The sequence below is a fragment of the Hirsutella rhossiliensis genome, assembly GCF_020360975.1.
Source record: "Hirsutella rhossiliensis strain HR02 chromosome Unknown scaffold00002, whole genome shotgun sequence".
Classification (NCBI taxonomy): domain Eukaryota; kingdom Fungi; phylum Ascomycota; class Sordariomycetes; order Hypocreales; family Ophiocordycipitaceae; genus Hirsutella; species Hirsutella rhossiliensis.
In genome coordinates this window covers 3,543,082-3,555,171 of record NW_025408668.1, presented here as the reverse complement: position 1 = coordinate 3,555,171, position 12,090 = coordinate 3,543,082, and the positions used below count along the sequence as shown (strand labels likewise).

General features: G+C 42.9%; 1 protein-coding gene across 1 annotated transcript; it reads right to left on the bottom strand.

Moving 5' to 3' along the window:
* Positions 1-7,193: 7,193 nt before the first annotated feature.
* HRG_01998 (reverse transcriptase (RNA-dependent DNA polymerase) domain-containing protein) lies at positions 7,194-11,546 on the bottom strand (the record flags this gene model as incomplete). The annotated part of the gene is made up of 11 exons (XM_044860469.1): positions 7,194-7,856; positions 8,028-8,246; positions 8,313-8,338; positions 8,416-9,335; positions 9,429-9,540; positions 9,595-9,886; positions 9,953-10,022; positions 10,400-10,887; positions 10,934-11,097; positions 11,185-11,238; positions 11,381-11,546. The coding sequence occupies 11 exons, from the start codon at positions 11,544-11,546 to the stop codon at positions 7,194-7,196; spliced, it is 3,174 nt and encodes a 1,057-aa protein (XP_044724102.1).
* Positions 11,547-12,090: the final 544 nt, after the last annotated feature.

The following is a 12,090-nucleotide window of genomic DNA, read 5'->3' as shown; positions in this document are numbered from 1 at the left end:
ATTAATAATATCCTATGCGAATACTTAGATATCTTTATAGTAGTATACCTAGATAATATCCTAATCTTCTCGGACACCTTAAAAGAATATAAGGAATACGTTTATAAGGTACTCCGCGTACTTTAAAATATAAAGTTACTAGTTAAACTAAAGAAAAGTAAGTTCTATATATAGGAAGTAGACTTCCTTAGATATATAATCTTACTAAGAGAGATATAAATATAATAAGATAAGATTAACTTAGTTAAAGAATAGCTAACGCTAAAGAACGTTAAGGACGTATAAAGTTTCCTAGGATTTATAAATTACTACTAATAATTTATTAAAGATTTTAGAAAGATTATAGTACTACTATATAACTTAACGAAGAAGGAAAAAGAATTTATATAGGACGATAAAGCTAACGAAGCTTTTAAATATATTCAGACTACGATTATATAAGAACTAGTCTTAACTACCTTTAATCTAGAATAATAAATTAAACTTAAAACCGATATATTAGACTTTACTCTAGGAGTATAAATCGGATAGAAGGATAATAAAGGAAGACTATAACTAATTATATTTTACTTAAAAAAGCTATATAGCGTAGAACTTAATTACCCTATCTATAATAAAGAATTCCTTATAATTATTTAAGCTTTTAAGGAATTTTAATACTACCTTCTTAGAAGTAAATATAAAGTTAAGGTCTATATAGACTATAAGAATATCTTATATTTTATAACGATATAATAGTTAAACGGACGATAGATCTAATAGGCCGAATACTTATTAGAATTTAACTATAAAATAATCTATAGAAAAGGAATAGAAAACGGTCGAGCTAATACCCTTAGTCGATAAAGTAACTATAATATAAGAGCACTTATAGCGAAAGGATAGCTCCTAGAAATTAACGAAAATAGGAACTACTAGTAACAATAGCTAAATATAATATTTAAAGTATAACCTAACGACTTAATATACTAAAAGATCCTAAAATAGATAAAAGAATATAAAGTACTAAAGGGATATAATATAGAATATTCGGAAGTTCTAATATATAAGAATAAAATCTAGATACTACTAGAATTACGAGATAAAGTTATATAAGATATATACGAATATCTAATATATAGATACTAAGGAATCTAAAGAATAATAGAACGGATTAAACAATAATATAACTTCCTATAGCTTAAGAAAGTAATATAATAAGTTATTAAAGAATATAAACTTTATATATAAAGTAAAGCTAAATAATATAAACTATATAGAGAATTATAACCGCTACTAGTACTAGAGAGACTATAGGATTTAATAGCTTTCGACTATATTATAAAGCTATTACCGTTAAAAGAACCTATAACTAACGTTAAGTATAATAGTATATTCGTTATTACCGATAGATTAACGAAATATAAATACTTTTTACCGTATAAAGAAGTAAGTAATATAGAAGAGCTAGTATATATATTCCTACGAATAATTATTAGTAATTATAGACTACTAAATAAGATTATCTTTAATAAGGGGAGTATATTTATAGCTAAATTTTAGTAAGCTCTTATAGTATAATTAGGGATAAAATATAAGCTTAGTATAGCTTATTACCTATAAATAGATAGATAAATAAAACGACTTAACTAAACGCTTAAATAATATTTACGATACTATATTAGCTACGAATAAAACGATTAAGTTAAATAGCTACTAATAGCGTAACTAGCTTATAATAGCTTAGTTACGGAAATAACTAAGCTCTTACTAGTATACGCTAATTACGGATATAACCTAGAAGTATTTAAGGTTACTTAATAAGGACTATAAGCGGAATAAGCAATACTATAAGTAGATTAGCTATAAAAATTATATAAAGAAATATAATAAGAACTTTAATTTATTAAAAAACGAACATTTACTTACTATAATAAAAAAAGATTATAGAGACTAATCTTTCGAGAGGGAGATATAGTCTACCTTATACGACGAAATATTAAAATAAAACGACTAAGTAATAAATTAGATTTTAAGAAACTTAAACTATTTAAAGTTAGGAAGGTTATTTTAAAAGTTAACTACGAACTTTCGCTACTAATAATAATACGGATATACCCGATATTTTATATCTTATTATTAGAACTAGCACTATAAGACGCTAAACTATAGGATAAAATCAAAGTTAACGATAATTAAGAATATAAAGCCGAATAAATACTAAATATAAGAAAATAAGGTTAGTAATAAGAATACTTTATTAAATAGAAGGGATATAAACTAAAAGAGAATACCTAGGAACTACTTAAGTACTTAACCTACTACGGTTCTCTACTCTAATAGTTCTATTAGCAACGCTAGTAGTAACGCCGTTAGACTATAGCTACGAGTCTAGTTCCGACTATAGAAAAGCGTTATCCGGAACCGCTATTTTAGGGGTCGACGATAAGTCTAACTCGTCTAACGTATAAAGCTCTTAGCGTAATATACGTAACTACGCCTTAAAGTATCGATCGATTTAAGAAGAGATATCGATTTCTTCCTACTACGCCCTCGTAAGAGCGGTATATATAGCGGCCGCTATAGCCGCGAGCCGACCGACCTCTTAGCGCTTAGATTAGGCATTAACCCGAAGACGATTCTTCTAAACCTTAAGGCTATCGAACTCTACTATTGAAAAATTTCTATTATAATAATAAATGCCTTTTTTCGTATAAGACGAGCATTTCGAATATCCTTTTAGGACGAAATATAATAAGCTACTCTCTTAGTAAGGCGAACACTAACCTATTTCGAATAACTAAATACCGATTTTTTCGATTTAAGATACTACGTCCCTACGGCGTTAAGTAAAAGAACGGAATAATTTAGAGATATAAGAACTAGATATAGTTAGCTATAATAGAAAAAATATAAAGAAGGAAAGAACGAACTAATACTTAAGGACGACGTACTATACTACTTATAATCCTTAGGATAAGGATTATAAGGGAGGAGAGAATAATATTACGAACTAGCTAACTATAAGGGGAAGACGGTTAGAATATAGGCCGTATAGTCGAAGTATAGGGTACTAGGCGCTACGGACTACGGAAGAACTATTAATATAAAGGTTACGTAACGGATTAGTTAGATTAGTTAGATCGGACGATCGATACTAAGTAAACTAAGCACCGATTAGTTTAATTAGTTAGATTAGCTAGATTAGTACTAAGTAGACTAAACGGGCTAAATATAATAGGTAATATCGTTATAGTAAGGGGGCTATAGGTATATATAGCTACCTACTTTTACTCCTTTAGATAGATAGCTCTTTAGCTTTTAATATAGATCTTTATTACGATTCTATCTTTAATTTTAATTACCTAGTTATAGTCTATAGTTTACGACCTCCGACTTATTACTAATATAATATACTTATTATTACTTAGACTACGCCCTATTATATCTATTAATATAAACCCCTCGATAGGTTTATCCCTTAGGAATAATACCGGTCGTTATATAAACTAAGTAAGTACTATTCTAGATAAATAATTTCCTATATAAAGTACCTTTTTAACTAGGTCTAAGAGTTTTATAAGGTAAAACTAGTAATAGGCCTTAAGTTAAGTAAGAAAGTCTTAAAGCGTGCTATAAGTACCGTCGAATAGTCCTAGCTATTTTAGTTTAACTACTTCTCTAAGGTCCCTAACTTATCTATTACCTCCTCCGTTCCTAAGTAACTATACCTTATATTAAAGGGTAATAATCTCGCGTATTATATCCGAAGGTAATATAGTAGCTCTAAAATTAGTTAATCTAGCTTACTATATAAGTATATTAATAGTTACGATATTGCTTAGAGTAATATAATATTATACTAAATAAGAGCTTTTAATATATAACGACTAGTATTATTCTTAAGGGATAAACCTATTAAGGGGTTTATATTAGTAGATATAATAGGGCGTGGTCTAAGTAATAATAAGTATATTATATTAGTAATAAGTTAGAGGTTATAGACTATAAACTATAACTAGGTAATTAAAATTAAAGATAGAATTATAATAAAGATCTATATTAAAAGCTATCGAGCTATCTATTTAAAGGAGTAAAAGTAGGTAGCTATATATACTTATAAAGACTATCCTTAGATTATAGGCCTAGCTATAATTCCTAATATTAGATCGTATAAAGCGTAGTAATCTTATTAATCCTAGATTACTTAGATCTTTACGATCCCCTCGATCTTATATTTATTAGATAGTCGTACCGACTATTTATCTATTAGACCGTATTATATGCTTAACGCGGTCGACCGTTAGCGGCCTAGTAGCCGTGGTCGTAATAGTAAGTATACTTAAAGCGCGGACGCTATACGCTATAAACGAGTAGCTCTACTAACTTCGCGGATTATAGTAAGACTTTAAAGGGATCCTTATTATCCTCTTTTATAGGGACTTTTAGTAGTTCCGGCTAGTCTAAGAGAGGTCGATCCTCCTACTAAGTACGGCTACCTTATAGGACGTAGATAACTTATTTAAGGCTAAGTAGCGGTACTAGTATAATAAAGCGCACGCGCTATAAAAGAGATTTACGATAGTCGTTATATTAAATAAGTAAATACGCGCCGCCGGTAATCTAGAATTATAAGGGCTACTAAGGCGGATCCGTTTAGTATAAGACTATATAGATCTAGACCTCCTTAACTTAAGGTATTACTAGGAGGGTAGGCGGATCCCTTAAGAGATAGGTATTACTATAGTAACGCCGCTAAATAGGAACCGGTAGAACCTAAATATAGAGGTAAGCTTAGCGTTTCGGATCTAGTAGCGGTTAATAATATATATCTTTATCTCTAAGTATAAGTAAAAGGATAGCTTACCGACTAAGGAAAAAGCGATTATAATACTTAACTAAGTCGATGATAGCGCGATCTTAGTACCGGCTATCTTTATATTTATACCTAAGATACCGGCTATTATAAACTATAATACCTATTAAGGGCTAAAGCTAGTAAATAGCGCTAGCTACTTAGTAGTAGAGGTTATCGTCGATAAGGCGTGCCTAAGGTATTAGATCTTAGCTAATATAATAATTTACTTTAGGCCGCTAGCGGGGATAATTCTAATATTAGCAACGATAAAAGACCTCCGCTTAGTAGGGATATCGCTAGGCACGATCCTATTAACGCTAATAAGCGTTAGGATATATTACTAACGAAAGCAACTATAGTAGTAGAACGACGTTAGCTAGAAGGGTTTACTATATATAGTAGCTTTCGCGTATATAGATTATAAGGTATAGGGTAGAATACTAAATTATATAGCCCTTAAGCTACGAGGGATATAGACGATAAAGGTCGATAGAAGGGTCGTGCCCGCGCAATATAATCCGTATAGCTTATATATATAGCTATCGCGCTACCGAACGCTAGATAGCATTATGCTCGTGTCTAAGGTGCGGGAGAGAGACTTAGTAGGCAACCGGGTCCCCGAGGAGATAACTGCCGCGTAGGCCAGGCTCGAGGTATTAAGTAAGAGGACTGTCGAGGAGACGTTGCGCTGGCTCGATAGCGATGCGGGGGAGTCGAGGTCACGGGCAAGAGGGGGGCAGCAGCGACTAATAACAAGGGGCCTTATAAAAGGTGGGGGGAGGAGCTGAGGGACCAGAGGCACGTAGAAAGTCCTTTCGTTCCTTAAGGCATAGAACGCCCTTCGGGCTAAATTAGCAACAACTGGCTAGGCCCTGCTGGACAAGGCAGTGCCTTGTCGGTCTAAGCACTATTGCTCTAGTAACGGCTTAGTCTATTTTGTTAGAGGATTTCTGTCCTTCTATTTTCCTTTCCTTCTTCTTTCCTCAGCTCGAATGCAAAACGCACGAGGACTACATAGCTGTAATTTACACTATTAGAACCCATCACACTTCAGATGCATACATATCAACTTAACCAAATCATGTTAAATTCCAAATCGCGGGAATTGATTTAATTGAATCTAGGACTGGACTGGTTTGATTGATTTGATTGGGATGATTGATTGATTGAGTTAATCTATGATGAGCGCTATGCGTCTTCCTCCTTAGTGCTTAGCCAACCTTGCACTCTTCCTCTGTTGAAGAAGCTCACGTAGTTTGACCAATGCTACTATGACAGTATCGCCCCGGATTGTGTCACGATCGCCTTGGAAGTCGAAGGAGCCCCATGCCCATGCCTGGTCCATTGTCTCCGGTGGGACCCTCTTTTCGGCCGCTAATGAGATGCCAATATAAACTGTACCTTGAGGTTTGTGATCATCAGAAGGACCCGGGCCGGCAACGCCGGTGGTGCCGATCCCCCATGTTGTGGCCTTGTCCTCTATAGCGGTGACGGCGCGGGCGCCCGCAGCCATCTGCCAAGCGACGTCGGGGTCGAACACGCCCTTATCCTCAATCAGCTTGGTGTCTACCTTGAGGACGTTTTTTTTAACTTCCGTCGCATACGCGACGACTCCGCCACGAAAAACAGAGCTCGCGCCCGCTACCGAGCCGAGAGCGGCCATGACGCCTCCGGCAGTGAGTGATTCTGCCACTGCGACCGTCTCATTGGCTTCCTTCAGCAGTTGGATAACTTCGCCAACAATTTCGCGCAGCTCCGACTTCGGCTTGGTATAACTGGGTTCTAATTTCATGATCGGGTTTGAATCATGTCGGACAGGCTGGCCACAGGTTACTGCCTGATTTTTAATATATAAAAAAAGTCAGCCGGACGGACAGTATAGACTTGGTGGCTGTGGTGTAGCATTGGCAGGAAGGTCGTAATGTTACCTTATTGGGAGTTGATTCCTCCGCAAGAGTGAACCCGGCTAAGGAGGCTAAGATAACAAGAGTGGCTTTCATGTTGCTGGAACGAGGGTAAGAAAACCTTTGGTGTTCATTAAAACAGCAATAGAAGTTTATAGAATTTCAGAGGCAAAAGATGAGAGTGGATGTAACGGTCTCAACTGAGTGTGTTGACAACTAGCTGAGCGACTGCGACGAGTATCCTAAAGCTAAGGAGAAAAGAAGAAGAAAAGAAAAGAAAGGAAAGCTCTCGAAGATGGCACGAGCTTATAAGCGGAGCTCCGGTGGGTCTTGTCGAGAGCGGAGCCGAGACCCTCACGGGCTCAGCCCGTTACAATAACCCCTCCCCTCCCCGTTTCGATCGTTTCGATTGGGGTGGTTTCGATCCAACTTTCCCATGAACTTCTTCATACCTAGCCAGTGCTATTGTGTCTGCGACGTACTTGACTGGCTCCCACGTCGGACCTATCCATCCGACCCATTTCACCAACACTTTCCACTCTCTCCGACTTTCTTCCTGTCCAGAATCTCTTCCACTTCCACAGCTCGCCATCGTCCGTCAAAATGGCCGGTGGGCGGTAGTCATCCGACGTCTGTGACGGTAGCGGATCGTCCGCTGCTAAGCGTAAGAGCGACACGTGGAACACGTTGTGTATTCCCGGAGGCGTGTCCAGCCTGCGCGTGTGACCCAATGGTCTCAGGACGGTGTACTTGGCCGACAGCCAATCGAGCTTCTTGGATGGCCGATTGGATCGGATGTTGCGAAGTCGCAGCCATACCTTGTCTCCAGGCTTGAACTGGTCTGACGGCTGTCTTCGCGAATTGGCGTTCTTCTCTTGCTGCTCTTGCGCTGACGCAATTGCCGCCTGGGCCCATTCCGTTGCCTCTCGAAATCGTTGCACAATGCTTTCAGCCCTGGTCACTGGGGACCTTCCGTCCGTCCGTAACTTCTCCTTGACTTGTATCAGGTCAACATGATACCCATGCGTGATAAAGAACGGGCTCAGGCCTGTCGACGTCGAGTTGTGATTGTTGATGGCCATCATGGCCGCTGGCAACAGCTCTTCCCAGTTATCCTGAGCATAAGCAGCAAAGATCCTCAGATATCTCTCGACTTCCTGATTCGCCCTTTCTGTTGCACCGTCAGTCTCGGGATGCCACGCCGTAGACAATCTTTGCTTCACGCGTAGCAGCTCGCAGAGCCTCTGCCATAGTCTACTGGTGAATTGCGTGCCACGGTCAGTGACGATCGCGCGCGGCACGCCATGGTGTTGCACCACGTTCCGTAGCAATGCTCTGGCCGTCGTCTCGGCCGTGATGTCCTTCAATGACTCAAGAACGACACTTTTGGACAGTCTGTCCGTCACGACCATAAGGTTGGTCGAACCGTTCGACTTGGTTGGTGGCAGGTCTGTCACAAAGTCAATTGACAGCTCCGACCAGATCCTGTCTGGAATAGGTAGCGGCTTCAATAAACCGCGACGCTTCTCTCGCCAAATGTTGCTTCGGCCACACACATCACAATTTCTCACAAATTGACGCACGTCTGAATCGAGGCCTGGCCAATAAAACTTGCGGCTCAACAAGGACTTCAGCATGTCCCGTCCGGGGTGTCCTGCAAGCGTTGAGTCATGCGTCTCCTGCATAAGCCGCGTGCGCAGGGTTCGTGGTTCGGCACCCAAATTCGCTCTCGCCAGCAGAGCCGCTGTCCATCGTCAATCGAGCATTCCGAGAGCATCACGGGCAGTCCCCAATGCGACGGCAGACGCCTCTCGCCTTGCTGTACGGCCTTTCGGATGAGCCAATAACGATTGTGCTTCTTGACACCTTCGTCCCATAACTTCTGCAGTTCCGGGTCCGAGAAAGGGTTTTCGATTGAGTCGTCTTGGTCAGTTGTTGCGTCATCAGGTTGATCCGTGTCGCCCTTGGTGACATAACCGCTCTTGACTTTTGTCACCAGGCCACCCTTGTTACGTTGCAGCAGCTGAACACGTCGTCCTTGCAACCGATCATCTTCGGCGCTGTGCGGCATGTCCTGTTCTCGTCGAGACAGCGTGTCCGGTACGACGGCTTCTTTGCCCGGTCGATGCTTGATGGTGAAGCTGTACCGCGATAGCGTCTCAGCCCATCGCGCCTGACGTTCACTCAGTTGCTGCTTCTTGGTGAAGTAACGGAGGTTGAGATGATCCGTCAAAACGGTAAAGGACTTCACACTCCTCAATTCGGCGTCCCAATGCTCAAGTCGGCGAATGATCGCCAGCAGCTCTTTATCGTGGATTGGGTAGTTGCACTCCGCCGGTGCGTTTTTCTTTGAGAAGAAGGCCACAGGCCGCATGATGCCGTCATCGCCCTTTTGCGAGAGCGCCCCTCCTGTGACATAACCGGATGAATCCGTCTCCACAATCGTCTCTCTATCCGGATCCCATTGCGCAAGGACCGGCGCACTGGTCAGAAGAGCCTTCAACTCCTCGAAGGCCTTGTCGCACTCCTTCGACCACGCAAACACCGCATCCTTCTTTGTTAACGCCGTTAGAGGCGCGGCGATGTTGGAGAATCTGGGAATGAATTGCCGGTAATAGTTGGCAAACCCCAGAAAGCTTCTGACGCCTTTGACAGAACGGGGTCGCTGCCACTGCTGAATTGCCTGCACCTTCTCCGGGTCCACGCGGATACCTTTCCCGGCTTCGACGATGAAGCCCAGGTACTTGACACTCTTTGCCTCAAAGTCACACTTGTCGATATCAATCTGCAGGCCTGCATCTCGCAGTCGAGCAAGGACCTGCCTGACTTTGTTGCGATGATCTGCGAGCGAACCGCTCGAGTAGATCAAGATGTCGTCAATGTAAGCGGAACAGAACTCGTCGAGGAAATCTCGCAACGTGTGGTTTATGTAACGCTGAAACGTTGCGGGAGCACCCGTCAACCCGAATGGCGTGACAAGCCATTCGTAGAGTCCGTAACGTGTTCTGAATGCTGTCTTCCACTCGTCTCCCTCCTCGACGCGAATCTTGTGAAATGCTGCGATAACGTCAAGTTTGGTGAGCCACTTGGCCTTGGACAGCGACCGCAAAGTTTCCTCGATCAACGGCAAGGGATATCGGTCTTTCTTGGTGATCGCATTCAATCCTCGATAGTCCACGCAAAAGCGCAGACCACCACCGGGCTTCCTCACGAACAAAACTGGTGCTGACGCTGGAGAACTACTTGCTCGAATGAAACCCTTGTCGAGTAGCTCAGTGAGTCTTTCGCAGAACAATGAGCTCTTCTCGTGACATGCCGTACAATGGTCCCCACGGCGGTTCTTTCTCCTTGTCATCAGGACCTCTCTCTAACTGAATCTTGTGATCACACCCCGGACGACGCGGTGGGAGTTGGTCCGCTTGGTCGCGGTCGAAGACGGATAGGTACTCGTGGTAGTGACGGGCAGCTTCTCTCTCGGGTCTGACTTCTTCCTCGGAGTCAATGCCTTCTCAATGTCTTTCAGGCTTGCGGCGAAGATCCGCACTCCATCGTCTCGATGCTTGAACTTTCTTGCTCGGCGAACCATTCCGGCGAACACGAACGCCGCCTGTCCTCGTATGTTGCACCGTTCCTCCTCCTTCGGGTCTCGGCCTTTCACCCAATGGTCGTGCGTCCCGATATGCAAGAGGTTCTGCGATAATCGCAGGTGACATCCTCCTGGTTCAACCACTTCTTGCCCAGAATCACAGGATCGGTCTGGTCTCGCACAACGTAGAAAAAAGCTCTTTTCTTCTGGTACCCGTCGATATCGAAGTCGAAGTAGGTCACGGCACAGATGGCCTCGGGTGAGAATGTGTTGACCTGCTCCAACGCTCGAGGTTTAATCGGAATACGCGGCAGGTGAAGCTTGCGGGCAAGGCGCTCACTGATGGTCCCATAACACAGGCAACCACAGTCAACGAAGGCCGTGGTGAAATACTCTCGATTGATACCGAAATTTACGTAGAGGCCTTCACAGTCCATCTCGTCCTTCTGAGTTGCCCATTCCGCCTCAGCCTTTGCGCGCTCCTGACGGCGATTTTCGTCAGGAGCTACTCGTTTTCGAATGGTCATCGGAGGTATCCCCGCTAGAACTCTCCGCGGGCTCTTGGTGCTTTGCTCTCGAGCTTCTTGTCTTCTCTTCGACACGGACCTTGACTCTCTGCTGCCGCCGCTCCTTCCCGGGACACTTGGCCGCAAGATGGCCAAGCTTCCCGCACTCGTAACATTTGCGCTCCTCCAACGGAACAAATTGCTTTTCCTCCGGGCCCTCCTGCCGTTTATCAACCGATTTGCTTTCACGGGTTCCCAATCCATCTGATCATCGGACGGGGGACGACGTGGTTGGCGATCCGGGTGACGGGGCTTTGTCGGGACTCGAGCGGTTCGGATAAACGACCATACTCCTTTCTTGACCTCTGCTCGCGGCCTTGTTGTCGTTGGTGAAATTGAGGCTATCTAGGCGCGAGCCAATCGTCAGAGTAGCTCGGCGTAGCTGTTGAAATCCTTCGGAGACTGACGGCACTGACGAGACTCGACTTGAGCCTATTATTAATTGCTCCTTCCAAGTAATTGATTTGCACCACGTCGGCCCACTCACCGCCACTATCGGCAAGCTCTTTCTCGAACTTTGGGAAGAAACTGGCGAAACTCTCATCAGGCTTCTGCTTCAACGATCGAAGTCGATCCAGTGCTCGTGCCTTTGCGTTCGGGTCCCCGTACCGACGGTTCAAGTAGTCGAGAAACAGATCTGGGGCGAGCACCATCGATACCGCCCTGTTCGTAATAAGCAGCGGCCATGTTCTGGGCTGTTCCGCCAACCGGGGTACACATAGGCGAAGAGTGCTTCTTTATTGTCGAATGCCTGTCGGTCCACAGCCAATTTCGCTTTCATCTCTAAGAACCAGGGACGGAAGTTTTCCTGGTTCCATCAATTTCGGCGGATCAGGCAAGGTTGGTTTTACCCTCTTTGATGGGATTCTTTCGGATGTCTCGATCGATTGAGGCGTGTTGTCGGACATCGGTTCGATAGGAGCGACTGGTTCATTTGCCGGAGTCGGAGTTGAGACGGCTGTTTGGAGGATTCGGATCTGCGATCGCATCTCTTCGCGTTCGGCCTCTTGGCTTGCACACACTTTCTAGTTTGTCCATCACTGCAGCCAGGGCTTGCATCATCGATTGAGGCTCAAAAGAACCTTGCTGGGAATCGATTGCCTCCATGACTGAAGATTTTCTCCTCGTCTCTCAGGACTGAGGGCGACTTGATCACACAGCAAGTCTGATACGGAAGGGATATCTCGACAACGGTCG